The 15256-nt window shown below is 41.1% G+C and overlaps 3 protein-coding genes across 5 annotated transcripts; 2 read left to right on the top strand and 1 right to left on the bottom strand.

Moving 5' to 3' along the window:
- Positions 1 to 42: 42 nt before the first annotated feature.
- On the bottom strand, positions 43 to 3166 carry LOC148891657 (uncharacterized). The gene is made up of 4 exons (XM_089008595.1): positions 3017 to 3166; positions 2416 to 2575; positions 2038 to 2213; positions 43 to 932 (listed from the first exon to the last, which is right to left on the bottom strand). Exons 1-4 carry the CDS (start codon positions 3164 to 3166, stop codon positions 549 to 551), a joined length of 870 nt encoding a protein of 289 aa, XP_088864721.1. The 3' UTR covers positions 43 to 548.
- Positions 3121 to 7105, top strand: toe1 (target of EGR1, exonuclease). Of its 2 annotated transcripts, XM_089008594.1 has the most exons (9): positions 3121 to 3246; positions 3992 to 4066; positions 4186 to 4226; positions 4329 to 4425; positions 4539 to 4697; positions 4907 to 5020; positions 5129 to 5277; positions 5396 to 5558; positions 5792 to 7105. In XM_089008594.1, the coding sequence occupies exons 2-9, from the start codon at positions 4022 to 4024 to the stop codon at positions 6440 to 6442; spliced, it is 1419 nt and encodes a 472-aa protein (XP_088864720.1). In that variant the 5' UTR covers positions 3121 to 3246; positions 3992 to 4021; the 3' UTR covers positions 6443 to 7105. The 2 variants fall into 2 exon arrangements, with proteins under 2 accessions (XP_088864720.1, XP_088864719.1); XM_089008593.1 differs by lacking the exon at positions 3121 to 3246 and having other exon boundaries at positions 3702 to 4066.
- A 720-nt stretch (positions 7106 to 7825) lies between these two features.
- tmem53 (transmembrane protein 53) lies at positions 7826 to 9679 on the top strand. Of its 2 annotated transcripts, none has more exons than XM_089008439.1 (3): positions 7826 to 8019; positions 8184 to 8287; positions 8353 to 9679. In XM_089008439.1, the coding sequence occupies exons 1-3, from the start codon at positions 7965 to 7967 to the stop codon at positions 9052 to 9054; spliced, it is 861 nt and encodes a 286-aa protein (XP_088864565.1). In that variant the 5' UTR covers positions 7826 to 7964; the 3' UTR covers positions 9055 to 9679. The 2 variants fall into 2 exon arrangements, with proteins under 2 accessions (XP_088864565.1, XP_088864566.1); XM_089008440.1 differs by having other exon boundaries at positions 7842 to 8019; positions 8184 to 8262.
- The last annotated feature ends 5577 nt before the right edge of the window (positions 9680 to 15256 follow it).

Below are 15256 nucleotides of genomic sequence, written 5' to 3'. Positions count from 1 at the left end.
TTGTGAAAGTCTTTTGTATTTATCAAGTGCAAGGTCCAAGCCACTTTCTGAACCCTCACACCGGTTTAAAAGTCACCTCTTTAAAGTCAAACCTAAAAACAACAAATTCTTGCACTGGACTTTAGCTGTAGCTACACATGACCTATGCATGCACATGGAAGATAGTTTACTTGCTGAATCATAATAACACATATCATCAGCCACATAGCAGAAAGTAACTTTGCCATATTATTTTTGTCAACAAAATAACACATTTTTTGAACACACATTGGCCTTTTTATTGGTACATGTACTTGTTCACCCATCTGGGTGAATTTGTTTTGTTCAAAAAATCTATAAAACACACCAATGTGTGTTCTATAAATTGTCTATTTTCTTTTCTTGTCACTTTGACTCAGTTCAAGGAGACAGTTTTCTCTTTTCCATCAACCTGGGATGCTCTTGTCATCTCAGAAAAGGGCACCCTTGGTTCAATGGTGCAAAAACAAAATAAAATAAAATATTTTTAAAATGCCTTTGCTGGATCTCTAATGTGGAAAGTGCACAGATCAAGACAAGACACCAAGAAGATCTTCCTCGTCGTTGTCGCCAATGTCCTCCGTCGGGCTATTGCAGGCCCCCATGAGTCCCAGGCCCAGCTCTGCCAGTTCCTCACAGCTCATATCAGTCGTGACCATGATTTTGGTTTCTAGGCGGTTACATAACGTCCGGTAGGAGGGCAACGGGTAACCCAGCTCTCTCAGGTACTCGTAGCCTTTGGTACCCACTGCGCTTCGAATCTTTCTGGCCTTCAGGATAGTCTCGGGAGACCAGACGGCTCGGCGAGAGCGTTTGGTGAGAGACAGAGCGCGGATCTGGTCGTCATACAAAAAGTTCCGGAGTCCCTTCTCAATACGGTCTAGCCTGTAGAGACGTTTCTTCATCTCCTCTGACTGACACACAAAAAGCAACAAGCAATAACTTAGTTAAAAAAATGCGGAATGTGACATTTGTGTAAATTCAAAACAACAACAAAAGCTGATGCGTATGTGGAACTATCGCGGCCTGGAATTGAAGCGGATTTACTTCTTTTCGTCAATGGATGCTACAGTTTTGTGTTTGCTTTCAACATTTAGCTTGTAGCAGATGTGCACATTTCACCATGACGTCCCTGATCCACTGGTGAAAAGGACGCTTTGATCCTATCCTCTTTCATCTAGAACTGCTTCATACAACAAAGAGGGTGCAGAAAGTGCTTAGGATTCAATGACTGTCTTTGTGATGTCATATTATTTGTTATTTTGTTCTTTTGTCTTCAAGACAAAAAAAAAAGACGCTTTGATCCTCTCCTCTTTCATCTAGAACTGCTTCATGTCATCACAAAGAGGGTACAGCAAGTCCTGAAGAATGAATGTCTCTCTGTGTCTTTGTTTTGTCATATTGTCTCTATGCTGTCATATTATTTGTTATTTAGTTTTTTTTTGTTCTTTTGACTTCAAGACGGCGCCCCGTGAGTGGCTGCCTTTCCAGCAGCTCATGTATTTTGTTTTTCTACTTTCATTCCTTTCATCACTTTGCTGCTGTGAAATGTAAATTTCTCCACTGTGAGACTAATAAAGGCAAATCCAATCCAATCCAATCCAATCCAAGATGGTGCCGCAAGAGTGGCTGCCTTTGCAGCAGCTCCTGTATTTTGTTTGTCTACTTCTTCGTTTCCTTCCCTCTTACTTTCATCACGTTGCTGCTATCAAATGTAATGTTTTTCACTGTGGGACTAATAAAAGCTAATCTAATTTCAAATTTCCCCATTGCGGGACGAATAAAGGTATTCTGATTCTGATTCTGATAATCCAATCCAATCAGAAAATAATTCCATAGTTGAGTAACAGATTCATGGTCAACTTGTGTTGGATGTAAGGCAGTACATATGTGCCAGTTATTAGGGTGTGCATACTTGTACAGGTTACTACGACTCACACTGATGGTAGTGAAAGGTTTGGAAACTATCTCATCATTTATCAAGACCTGCTTATCTGCCATCATGAGGCGGCTTCTCACCTCCTTTTGCAGCCTTAGGGTGTGCTGCATTTCTTTCTCCAGCTGTTTTTTGAGTAGGTGACATTGAGTGCAAGACTGTTGGCCCACAGCTGTCCTATCTCCATCCTCCTCTTCCAGGCCGAGCAAGGGAGTGCGTCTAGCATAGCCATGGTCACCAACGATGGGCTCCTTTTCCACTACAGACAGAACATTACTATTCCATAAACAACCATACTCAGTGTCTTAAAAATCACACCATGTCATTTGTGGTTCAAAAACAAAGAGACAATCGCATTTTTCCAAGGAAACATAAAGACATAAGCAATTACAGTGAAAAAATGGTCAAAACAAACACAAAATATTTAAAAGTGGCTGTCGATAGGGTAGCATTGAATTTACCTAGCTCATGTTTCAAGGGCAGCACAATGAATGGAGTGGTAACTGCAGGGTATGGAGGATCTCCAGCACTGAAGATTGTTGGAATGGCATTGGGCTTCAATTTCTTTCCGCCGGCCGGTGACTTTGCCAACTCCTCAAACTGACTATGCTCAAAATGGTCCTACATTATTGAGAGGAGTATAAAAAGATCACATTGATTATATTCGTTCCAAAAGTCGCCCCAATTGTGAATGAATAAGATCAAATATAAAAAAAACAATTGCAGGCACACATCATCAGGAAACCTAGATGGGAAATATGACCTTCGTCAGATTACACATTTATCATATTTTAATTTAAAATAGATTGTTTTCTTACAGACAGTGTATTGTACACGACGAAGGCGGAAGTATACGCGAAACATGGCAGGTATTTGAATACCTACAATACACTGTCTGTAAGAAAATAATTTATTTTAAATGAGATATCAAGTAGACAGGATTAACTTAATGCAAACATTTATCATTTTAATCACAAGTACTATTACCGGCGATGTCTCGGCCTGTATCACAATCTGTTTTATTTGTTTTTCCGTCAAGATATTGACGCATACTATACTCACTTGACAAAGTCGAGAGTGTGGAGTTGGTTCAAAGTCGCGTCGGCAATTCATAACCCATTTCATCTTTCTGACAGGGTCTTTTGGAAACCTGTATAGCTGTTTCCCGATGCTGGTTGAATTGGAACAATTAGGAGCCGAGCAGCCACCCATTGCGGACGGAAAATACACGGGTGTCAATATTATTAATATGTATTTGTTGATTCGTGTATTTATTTATTTTATGCTGACAGGTAAGCTCCGTGGAGGTAATCATTACTTTGTGGATATCAACCTGCACGTTTTCATGGTTAAAAACAATAATTAATTGTAAAATTTGATATCACTCACATACGGAGGTTGCTCGAAAAGCCACACGTAATGTATTAAACCTAAAATATTAAACATTTGTATTTGACTAAATGTTTCTGAGTTTTATTTGAGCCAAAATGGCGACCCGTTTAGCGAGTTGGGTTTGTGATTAGGTGTCTGCGTCAACCGCCTGAGATTAAAAAACAAACAAAATAACGAGCACATCAAAATAAGAGGTCTCCAGGATAAAACATGGAATGGATAATACTGAGGGTCACAGTGTGATGTAAAATAAATTCAATTTACGTTTGAGATAGTAGAGGGTATTTGGAAATCACAGCTGCCGGTATAACAGGCGCATGGCCAACTCTCTTAGCGTATGACACTGAGGACCGGTGGAGCACGTTGTGGCTGTTTACATGCCGATTTATACTCTCAGTCGGCACTCATTAAGTAGTTATTTTACTTGCGTATAGTTCTTATGGCAATATGAATACACTACATTAAATATATAATATGAATGCATATTAGAATCAAATCCATTGATGGTTTACTCCTTTCCCACATGCAGTTGTACAATTGACGCACCGCATTATTCCTGATCGCTTTCCATCAGTAAAATCTGTGTTTACTGTTAATAAAGTCAAAATGACATCCTCATTTGTCGTTCCTGTAATTGATGTCCAGAATAGCAATTTCAAAGAACTTTGGCCGGCTATGGTGATGGCGATTAAAACATCTTCCTTCGTTGCTGTTGATACGGTATGTAAAAGATTACGACAGCGGTTCATCATTTAAATTGAGATGGATGCATTTAGTTACTTGGTTACCGTGATCAAAAGATGAATAAATGACCTAGTTTTTGCAATTTTGTGTCGTAGGAGCTGAGTGGCCTGGGAAATAGAGCATCATTGCTTGCACAGTGAGTACAAATCTCCTGACTTTCCCACGTTCACCACAAATAGACGAGACGCTTATTTTTGTTGGCATCTTTTAATATCATCTCTTGAATATATTTTTCCAGGTCTATAGAAGACAGATATAATGCCATTTGTCACGCAGCTCGCTCTCGCTCCATCCTCTCATTGGGAATTGCATGCTACAAGAAATTCAGTGACAAGGTGAAAAAAAACGACATATTGTCCAATGAATTTGTGACGTGCGTTGGTTGAACAGTTCAGCTCAGTGGTGATGTAGAAACATTAAAAATTGCCCTGTTTACTTTTTAATCCAGACTGCAGACACGTACCTGGTCCAGGTGTACAACCTCACTTTACTATGTTCAGAGGAATACATCATTGAGCCTCAGTCAGTGCAATTCCTCGTACAACACGGGTTTGACTTCAACAAGCAGTATGCAAAAGGAATACCTTACCACAGGGGTAATAATAAGGTATGTGATAATCTCATTTGAGCCCATTGAATGTTCGTGCCATAAACTCTGCTCATCCTTCGCATTTCTGTCATTCAACGGCGTGCCATGGAATAAAGCGTGTCATTTGAAATTGTGAAATTGCAATTGGGACTTAATATACAATTACATGTCAGGTTCAAGTAAATGTTTGGCTCTGATTTTGATATTTCCTTTCTCTGTTTTGGAAGGGCGGCTCAGACTACCAGGGTGTGAATATTCGGGCTTTATTTACTGAGCTACTACGTGCAAGAAAACCATTGGTGCTCCACAATGGCCTCATTGATATCGCTTTTCTCTATCAGGTAGGATGTTAGCATTCAGGGCCTCATCATTCTTGTTTTTTGATGATTCGTTTTTCAAGTTGTAACGACTTTTTTTAACACAATCAACCACATGTTTTTTTTCCCTAGAATTTCTATGCACATCTACCGGATCGTTTAGTCACCTTCACGGCTGACCTGTCGGAGATGTTTCCTGCCGGCATCTTTGACACTAAATATGTGACAGAATTTGATCTTCGCTTCAGTTCCTCATATCTGGAGTATGCCTACAAGAAATGGTGGGAATTTTCTGAATGTACCTTCAAGCTAAACATCTTGCTTTGAGAAAGTAAGGACAATGATGAAAAAAAATCTCCTTATTTGACTGATTTGCCCATGTTTTTCTGTTCCTTCTAGCAAGTTGGATAATAGTCGAAATGAGGCCTCCGGTGGGCCTGGCTGTCATGTCTACCTTGAGTTCTGTCAATATGCTGGCGCCATGTCCAGATATGTTGACCACCGAATCTGTCCGGCTGGGACCTCCATTTCAGAGCAGGCTGACATCTGCAGGTCCTTCTCGGTTAGTTTTACCTAAACTTTTATCACGTTTATCTTATCAAAGTGAGTGCTTCCATTTCAACTGATCGTACTTTCGATGTTTGTACAAATTAATGGCATTTTCTGCAGGCATCATTTCCCCATTTTGGGCCCACTTTTGGGTGCTTGTATTTTGATTTGATTTTTTTGCTGTTTATTTTTGACGTGTCATCAGCTATCCCCTCCGAAACCTTTCTCTATTGGCTTACCTGGCAGGCTTTCGGCTGGTGTTCCAACGGCACCAAGTGTCCTTTGTCCCATGACACTGACCTCATCATTCTCCATGATGATAAATCTAAGAATGACAAGAAGAAAAAGCGCAAGCGTCAAAAGAAGAAAAAGCAAGGAGGGGTAGAGGAAGATTCCTCCAATGTGGAAGGTGCCCCCCAAAACAAAATTCCCCATTTGGAATTGAATCCAGACGAAAGTCATCAAGCCCTGTCTTCAGAATATCTGCAAAAGGCCAATTTGATAGACAGCAAGAAAACCAACCAACTCCTTGACGGGGAAAATGGGAAAACAGAAAGCGAGGAGAAAGAACTGTGTGAGGACAACGTGGAATCTACCAACACAGAAATGAGCGAAAAAAGTGAAAACAAGGCAGATCCGGGCACGCACCGTGCTGGCTTTGATGCATTCATGACAGGATACATATTTGCCTACTCATGCACTCTGGTGAAGAAGGACGACGTGGATGTAAGCGGAGAGGAGCAGATGCAACTTCCCACTTCATTCAATAAGATCTACCTGAGTGGCAAGGCAGCACCTCTCAACATCGTCAAGAGCACCTTCTCCAAGTCATCCAATGCCCATGTGCAAAAGATGGAAATGATTTGGGGGAAAAAGCAGAAAGGTATGGACAAATAAAGACAATCGGACTTGTCAGAGGGCTTTGAAAAGCCAGCGTTATTTTTATCTATAATTGCTTCATACGACAAAGAGGGTGCAGTAAAGTGCTTAAGATTGAATAATTGTCTGTGTGTATTTTGTGTTTTCATATTATTTGTAATTTTTTTGTTGTTGTTTTTACTTAAAGATGGCCCCGTGAGAATGGCTCCCTTACAGCAGCTCCCGGATTTTGTTTTTCTACTTATTCTTTTTCCTTTTCTCTTCCTATTATCGTCAATGGATACTACAGCTTTGTGTTTGCTTTCAACATTTAACTTGTAGCAAACATGCACATTCCACCATAATGTCCATGATCCACTGGTGAAAAGCACACTTGTATTCTCCTCTTTCATTTAGAATAGCTTCATGTCACAAAAAGGGTCCTGAAAGTGCTTAAGAATGAATGACTCTTTGTGTCTTTGTCTTGTCATATTATTTGTTCTTTCGATTTTTTTTTGTTGTCGTTTTGACTTCAAGACCGCGGGAGTGGCTGCCTTTCCAGCAGCTCCTGTATTTTGTTTTTTCGACTTCTTTCTTTCCTTTCATCTTAGTATCATGAATTTGCTGCTGTGAAATGTAAATTTCTCCATTACGAGACTAATAACGGTAAATCTATTCCATCATAACTTTGCTGCTGTGAATTAGAAATTTATCCTATGTGGGATAAATAAAGGTTATGTCAATATCATCATCATAAAGGTTATGTCATCATCATCATTGAGCATTGAGAATGTAAATTTCTCCACTGTGAGACTAATAAAGGCATATCCAATCCAAATCCAATCCAATCATTGTTATAATTGGATTGGATTGGATTGGATATGCCTTTATTAGTCTCACAGTGGAGAAATTTACATTTCACAGCAGCAAAGTGATGAAAGGAATGAAAGTAGAAAAACAAAATACATGAGCTGCTGGAAAGGCAGCCACTCTCGCGGCGCCGTCTTGAAGTCAAAAGAACAAAAAAAAACTAAATAACAAATTGAACCTTTTTAATTCCTAATCTGAAACTATCTGTTTGAAAATATAGAAATTCCGTTACATTGTATTAAAACAAAACGACTCAAAGTAGGTACCTTATCCCATGACTGTAAAGTGTCCTTGAGAGATTTGAAAGGCGTTTAGAAATTAAATGTATTATTATTATTTTATTATTATTATTATTATTATTATCAAACATGCGGATCAAGCCTCTAAAGATGGAGGACACTTATTTGATGGGAAAAGCCGAAAGGAAAAGAAGATTATTATTATGACTTATAAACATCAAACAGCGGACATTTCATCAAACCCGATTCGCCTCCAGTACACAAGGGGGCGGCGTTGTTTTAATTGTTTTGCACTTCCGGCATGTGAGCGGACACAAAGCACTTTGGACAGTGGTACGCCGCCGAACAGTCTTGTCCCATGTATATATTATGATATATATTACCATATACTGCCGTGGATGTAATAAGGCTTCTAAGTCGCATAAAGCCAGTTCGGAGTGCTGCGAACGATAATGGCAAATGATGACATGGACTACAATATTGTGTTTCCGGATGAAGCGACCACCGGTGAGCATCTTTCATTGACAACAACACTGTTTACGCCATCACAATAACCTAGCCTTCTTCCTAACTTTCTTCGGAAAAGAGCAAATGTCAGTCTACCATACACGTGAAGAATTTGCTTTATATTCGCTACCATGCTGTGTTAATAGTTTCCTGTTTTTTTCCAGTGACACATTGGCAGGGAACAAAAGAACCTGTTGTGATACTGTTGGGATGGGCGGGCTGCAGAGACAAACACCTCAGCAAGTACAGCTCCATCTACAATGAACAGGTTGAAAATATAATTGAGATGTATTTGTTAGTTTTAAAGCTTACCTATCTTCTTTTCCGATATAGGGGTGTGTCACTATCCGTTACACAGCACCCCTCAAGACCGTATTCATCTCCGAGTCCTTCGGATACAAAGAACTGAAACGGACAGCCCTCAAGTTACTGGAGATCCTCTTTGATTATGAGGTGGAGCAGAGTCCTATTTTCTTCCACGTATTCAGTAACGGTGGCTTCATGCTGTACAGATATATTGTCGAGCTTTTGCACAAGGACAAACAGTTTAGTTCCCTGTGTGTAATCGGGGCCCTCGTGGACAGTGCTCCCGGCAGCGGGAATGTCCTCGGAGCGGTGCGGGCCCTGGACACTACTTTGGGGCCGAAAATAAGTCCTGTTTTGAAGTACATCCTGTTGGCACTCTTTGCGGTGACTGTTTTCCTGCTGCGAATCGTGTTGTACCCCTTGACCAAATATGTGCACAAGAACCACTACGATGCGGTGCAAGAGAGGCCGCCCGCCTGGCCTCATTTCTTCCTCTACTCTCGAGCCGATCAGGTGATCAGGCCGAGAGATGTCAGGCTTTTTGCAGACACCCTCAAGTTGAAAGGAGTTCCAGTGGACAGTTATGATTTTGTCACTAGCGTCCATGTCAGCCATTTCCGGGAATATCCGGAGCAGTATGCTTGCAAGTGCCGCAATTTCCTGAGTGCCTGTATGAAGGACACAGATGGGAAATTAATGAGAAAGAGACACCGCCTTCAGGATCAGTAAAGTGTGTTACATCTAAGTGTTGCTGAGATCCTCGCAAATTTCTCCGGGTATTTGACATGGCGTTGTGTGTTTTTTTTTGTTTTTTGTTTTGTTTAATTCACTTGTCTGTGGAGTTGCAATCATTTTTCATTAAAAAATACAGGTAGTTGATTGACACTGTATGAATGGCATTGAAGATAATTGTGTTTTTTTGTGTGTTTGACAGGTGATGCCTTGTAGATCTGTCGTACTGTCACAGTGATAAAACCTAATTGAAATTGATATTCGAGAACAGTTGAGATGTATTTGATGATGAACCTTTATTTATCTCATATTGGAGAAATTCCTATCTCACAGCAGTAAATTCCTTTTGGTTTATTCCTCACGAGAACCTTAACAGAACATGCTGTAAAGTCAAATGAGGAGTCAGAAAAGGAGTGTGACACATTGACATGAATTGCTAATTCCATGTCAGAGGTTTTAACATTTGGTAAAATCAGTGACGGGCCGCGCATGTCACTTCTCGGCCTTCAGTTGTACTGTCGAATCAATCAGCTGCAAGTGTGGTGTGATATTACGATACGTCCACTAGAGGGTGCCGTTGGCCAGGAAATAACTTGTGGCTTGAAGAAACGTAATATTGTCATTAAACGGTTCAAAATTTTACGATGGGCGTGTGGATTCATGATAACCTCGAAAAGTTGCAATATGATTTGATATGTTTTGCTAGCTTCAGAGCTGTCCAACCTTAATGATGTCATTTTTTCTTGAAAAGTCCTTCTTGAAAATTTCTAACAGTAAATATCCAACCAAATCCATTTCTTATCCTCTTTCAGCCATAGTGGCTTGACAAAAACTGCGATTAAATCAAACACAACAATACTTTTGCTTATGCAGCTCGCTTAGGATACAGTGTGCTAGCTCTGGTCAGTATGCTCTTCACTAGTGGCTAGTGATACTCTGATTGGCTAGTCAATAGCCTTTCATGTGACTAACCTAGTTTGTAAAAATTCTGATGTTTCCAGCGCCGACCAGTAGGCTTTTAGTTGCCAACTCGAACTCTGATTGGTTTGAGCAACAATTTCATCGACATTTATTTTTACGCTCCAGGGCCTGCAGAACTGATCGAAGACGTCCAGGCAGATTTCTTATCCTGGTCCCAAATGATGGCTGAAATGTAAATGGTTAAATTCTTAAATAGGAAAACACACGTTTGGAAGCAGCACATCCGAGGAAAAGCAATGAAATGCAGCTGAAGGACAATTTGGAATTATTGAATAAGAATTCATGGACAAAATATAATTAACATCAGTCTATGATTCAGATATTTTTAGGCCAGCAGAGAAGGCTTTGCACCACGGGGTAAAATGAGTGGCTGGGATTTGTCTGCACTGGACCGGGGCTTCCGTACTTCATGTTGCGTGGAGCCGCAATGGGAATTTTGCATCTCGTCACGGACAAATGAACATTGTTCACCGGAGTGAACAGCTTTCTCTCATTCTACCGTTGACTTACTCCAATGGTTCATTGACTTCACTGTATTAAAAGTAAATACAACTGTTTGGAATGTAATTGCCATATAAGCCCCCCACCCCCATCCAGTAGCAGTGAAGTGATCCATGATTGTCCCTTCACCAGGTAACATTGAGGGGAAAGGTAAAAACATGCGGCAAAAGTCAGCCATTGGCCCACTCTTGACCTTCCCCCCTCGGCTGTCTTTGCAGTACTCGCTCCCTTCCTGAGGAGGGCAGCATTGATTTACACTTGACATCAGTACGCGCAGTCGGTATATTTATTCCCGTTTTGCACCCTTTTGCCTAAGAATACAAGTGGGCGCTTGTTTCGTACTTGTTTATTTTATCGTACTAAAAAAATCCAAAAGGTTCATTCACCACTTGCATTCAAAGAGGGAAGGAAAAATCGAGTTCGTTGTGGATGGCTGGATAAAAAGACGAGGTGTAAAAAAAGAGGCCTTAATAGAGAAAATTACCCCACAAAGTTAATGAAGTCTCCCAAGCTGATGAGGGGGAAATTGCTGTGAAGCGAGGTCAGCGCTTTCTCTTTAGCCTTTCACTCTTTTACAGAAAATGGCTGCAGCCAAGAACCATACTTTTAGAGGACACAGAGCACTTCAGCACATGTGTGCGTGTGTTTGCGAGCGTGCGTGCGCGTCCGCGCGCGCGCGTGCTAAGATTGATAGTATTAAGTGGTAGCACTCAGCAATAGGGCCTCAATATTCTATATCCCAGGTATTTTCCATTCTGACAATTGCATGCATTATACAAGTGGCTGGAAAGCCTTCTCTGCTGGCCTAAAAATATCTGAATTACGGACTGATGTTAATTATATTTTGTCCATGTATATTTATTGTCTTTCGGCTTCCTTTCATATATGTACTTCTCCCCTCTTGCGCTGCTTACAGACTTGTGTTTTCATATTTAAGCATTTCACCAATCACATTTAAAGCAGAGGTCCCCAACCCTCGGGCCGCGGACCGGTACCGGACCTGGGTCATTTGGTACCGGGCCGCGCAGAAAGAAGAAACAATTTACATAATTTCCGGTTTATTTATTATCTGAGTCCGAACTATGTTTTATTTCGAAAAATGAAACGTCAGCGCTTGCAGCACATTTCCGTGACGAGGAATGGGTCGCAGAGCTCGCTTACTGGTGCGACATATTCAACCTGCTCAATGAACTGAATCTGTCACTTCAGGGAAAAATGACAACAGTCTTCAAGTTGGCTGATAAAGTAGCTGCATTTAAAGCCAAACTGGATTCGTGGTGACGGCGCGTGAATAGCAGTGTATTTGACATGTTTCAAACATTGGCGGGGTTTTTGGAAGAGCCCGAGCCTTAATTTCCCCAGCTGATGCACAAGCACCTGTCTTTGCTTTTAAAAGAGTTCGAGCGCTACCCAGCCACAAAAGACCCACGAACTGCCAAGGAATGGATCCGCGGCCCATTTGTCAACGAACCAGGTGAATCCAGCATGCCTGTTCAAGAGGAAGAACCACTGCTGCAGTTCGCAAATGATGGCGGATTTAAAAGTATGTTTGAGACAAGAACTCTGCCGGTGTTCTGGATTAAAGTGATGGCAGAATAGCCCGAGATCGCCACAACAGCACTGAAAACCCTGTTGCCGTTTCCGACATCTCATTCGTATGAAGCGGGGTTTTCTGCAGCGACAGCAACCAAAACAAAACTACGGAGGAGACTGGACATAAGCAAGACACTTGGGGTGTCATTGTCTTCCATTATCCCTAGACGGGACCGTCTCGTAGCAGAGAAACAAGCTCAGGGGTCCCAACGATTCAGTTGTAGTGAGTTGTATTCTTCATGCGCTTTTTACTTGTTTTTGTGGTGTATCTTTTTTTGAAGTCACGTTTAAACATTACCACGGTGACGATAGAGCGTTCAGGGGCAGAGACGATGTTATATATGTTGTTGTTGGCGTGATGTTACCAGGACTCTGCTAATAAAGTTGTAAAAAAATACACAATGGATTCACGTTTATTATTATGTTTAAAAAAAAATGTTTCCCTGCCTGTCGTATCATTTTATTTTGTTGTATTTCTCCGCTGGTCCTTGAAAATATTGTCTGACATTAAACCGGTCCGTGGCGCAAAAAAGGTTGGGGACCACTGATTTAAAGGACAACCAACGTCACTTTTTTGTTTTTAACTGACATCAGAAAAACGTTTTATAGCATCTAAAATACCCAAAACACACAGGATGATATTTTTAGTCAAATGCAAAACACCAATAAAAATGACTTATAATGTCCCAAAGCTACTTCAAATTGAACCCGGAAGTGGCCAGTTTCAGAAGATCCCGCCCCCTTGTTCGTGATGTCACGCCAAGACGTCTTGCCTTGCGTCGAGAATCAAAAAAATGGCTTCAGATTCGGAGAAGATGCTTTCTTGTTACTCATCCAGTGATGAATATGATTCAAATAGTTCTGAAGAGGAAAGCATAAATGTTTGCAATCGATTAAATAAGTCTTTTCAGGTCATTTTGAGGCATTTGGGCAGAAATGTAGCACCAGAAAATGCAGAAGATGGCGCCAAACTCCGTCGGAAATGGGCAGATTTTTCGTCTTGGAATTTGTGTCAGCGAATATCAAATAGTTGTCTTGGTGCAACACACAACGATTCACCGTCGCGTTATTTATGTGTTTTCCTTCAAATTTCGGCATCAACACAGATCAACACGAAGTTTTCCGCCAAATGCAATGTGTGTCCTTTTCTCGGTCAGGGGCGTTCCTTCCGTGACGTGACGTCAGGAATCGTCACCAACTCAAAAACAAGACTTCCTGAATATTCAGCGTGAGTCTTAAAACGTAAAATATAGCTATATGCGGTGGAATCTTTGTAAAATACGCTCAGTAGAAGTCATTTTAAGTGATTTTACAAATTATGGACACAACTTGTCCGGAGGCGTCGGTTGTCCTTTCAGCCATCATTTGTTACCTGGGTGAGAAATCTACCCGGACGGCTTCACAATCAATTCTACGGGCCCTGTCGCATCAAATGAGTCGATCAAACTGTTGCTCTTATCCAGCCGTGTCAAAGTCAAGGCCATGGGGCCAAATCTGGCCCAATACATCATTTTATTTGGCCCGGGAAGGCAAATCAAACCTGTGAAATTCCATGATGCTTGCTAAAGTCCGAACCAAAATTTCAAATTGTCCCATGTAAACTACAATAACAGTCATTATTTTTGACTTCAGATTTGAAAACTGGTTATTTCTCAATTTGCTGTGTGCTCTATATGTAATATGTGGAGGGGATTAAACATTCTAATGACTTCCCTAAATTCGTAACGGCCCACGACAGGAAACCGTAATTACAATGTGGCCCGCGGCAAAAAATGACTTTGAGACCCTCGCTCTAACCAATCAGATTTCGAGTTGGCAACCCAAAAGGGGTACCAACGCCTTCTTGAAGGTGCTGGCCAACGGCAGCATTTTCACAAACTATGATTAGCTAGTCACTAGCCAATCACAGTTTACGAAAACTGCTCTGATCACAAACCCTAGTGACAAGAGCATACCAGCCAGAGCTAGCACAATGTAGTGAGCTGCATAAGAATATATTGTGTTGATTTAATAGCAGTTTTGTCAACCCACAATGGCTGAAGGAGAAGAAATGGATTTGGCTGAAGATTTACTGTTAAATCAATTTTCAAGATGGACTTTAAACAACCATGTATAGAAAGGCATTTTGAGCCGAAAAAACCCCCACCATGTATAGTAAGGTGTTTTTAGCCCAAAAACGACCATGTATAGTAAGTAAGGCGCCTTTTACTGAGTATAACCTTGCTCCCCCCTATCTTTCTGACCTGCTTCAAATCTCTGTTCCCTCTCGGTCCCTCAGATCCTCATCCTCCCTTCACCTCTATGTGCCCTCTGCCCGTCTCACCACGATGGGATGCAGAGCTTTCAGCCGCTCTGCTCCCAAACTCTGGAATTCTCTTCCACCCAACATCCGCAATATTGACTCCCTCCCTATTTTCAAGGCTCACCTCAAAATCCACTTGTTTAAAATTGCTTTCAATGTATAGTTCTATCTGCTATTTTATTATGTATCATTTTACTTATGGTTTTATTGTAATGTGCTTTGTTTTATTGTTTTTATTGTAAAGTGTCCTTGGGTGTTTTGAAAGGCGCTTGAAATAAAATTTATTATTATTATTATTATCGTCATCGTTATTAAGTTCATAGAGTTGTTTGTTCTGTAGCCATAGGGGCTAAAAGGTCAGTGTCTTCTTGTGGCGGTCCCAAGCCCGGATAAATACAGAGGGTTGTGTCAGGAAGGGCATCCGACGTAACAGCTTGGCCAAAACAGGCGTGCGAATCAAGCCTCTGAAGATGGACGAGTCTGATTCGCTGTGGCGAGCCCTCGAAGGGAAAAGCCAAAAGGAAAAGAAGAAGAGTTTTCATGAACAAATGGACATTATTAAGAAAGGTCGGTCAGTTATTTCCTTGCTAATGGTACCCTCTAGTGGACTTGTAGTAAATCATCCCACACTTTTTTCAGTCTGGATTGATTCAGACGTAGTACTACTGAAGGCCTAGCCATAAAATCCCCGGCCCGCCACTGCATTGTACAGTACCTTGCCTTTTTTTTAACTGTGATTGAAAAGGTTTCAGTTTGCAATATAGAATTAAAACGTTGGGTACATCACAGGGATCAAGCCGAAACGTCAAAGATCATAATTTG

This window comes from Hippocampus bargibanti, linkage group LG11 (genome assembly GCF_051943395.1).
Source record: "Hippocampus bargibanti isolate YZ-2025 linkage group LG11, ASM5194339v1, whole genome shotgun sequence".
NCBI classification, from domain to species: domain Eukaryota; kingdom Metazoa; phylum Chordata; class Actinopteri; order Syngnathiformes; family Syngnathidae; genus Hippocampus; species Hippocampus bargibanti.
This window is presented reverse-complemented; position numbering and strand designations above follow the sequence as displayed.

Excerpts from the sequence above, each read along its gene's own strand:
- LOC148891657 (XM_089008595.1), bottom strand. The coding sequence starts at position 3,166 with ATGGGTGGCTGCTCGGCTCCTAATTGTTCCAATTCAACCAGCATCGGG. Across the intron at positions 2,214-2,415 it reads GCCCTTGAAACATGAGCTAG|TGGAAAAGGAGCCCATCGTT; the intron begins GTAAATTCAATG and ends TTCTGTCTGTAG. Across the intron at positions 933-2,037 it reads CCCTAAGGCTGCAAAAGGAG|TCAGAGGAGATGAAGAAACG; the intron begins GTGAGAAGCCGC and ends TTTGTGTGTCAG.
- toe1 (XM_089008593.1), top strand. The coding sequence starts at position 3,953 with ATGACATCCTCATTTGTCGTTCCTGTAATTGATGTCCAGAATAGCAAT. Across the intron at positions 5,278-5,395 it reads GAGTATGCCTACAAGAAATG|CAAGTTGGATAATAGTCGAA; the intron begins GTGGGAATTTTC and ends TGTTCCTTCTAG. Across the intron at positions 5,559-5,791 it reads ACATCTGCAGGTCCTTCTCG|GCTTTCGGCTGGTGTTCCAA; the intron begins GTTAGTTTTACC and ends CTTACCTGGCAG.
- tmem53 (XM_089008439.1), top strand. The coding sequence starts at position 7,965 with ATGGCAAATGATGACATGGACTACAATATTGTGTTTCCGGATGAAGCG. Across the intron at positions 8,020-8,183 it reads TCCGGATGAAGCGACCACCG|TGACACATTGGCAGGGAACA; the intron begins GTGAGCATCTTT and ends GTTTTTTTCCAG. Across the intron at positions 8,288-8,352 it reads GCTCCATCTACAATGAACAG|GGGTGTGTCACTATCCGTTA; the intron begins GTTGAAAATATA and ends TTTCCGATATAG.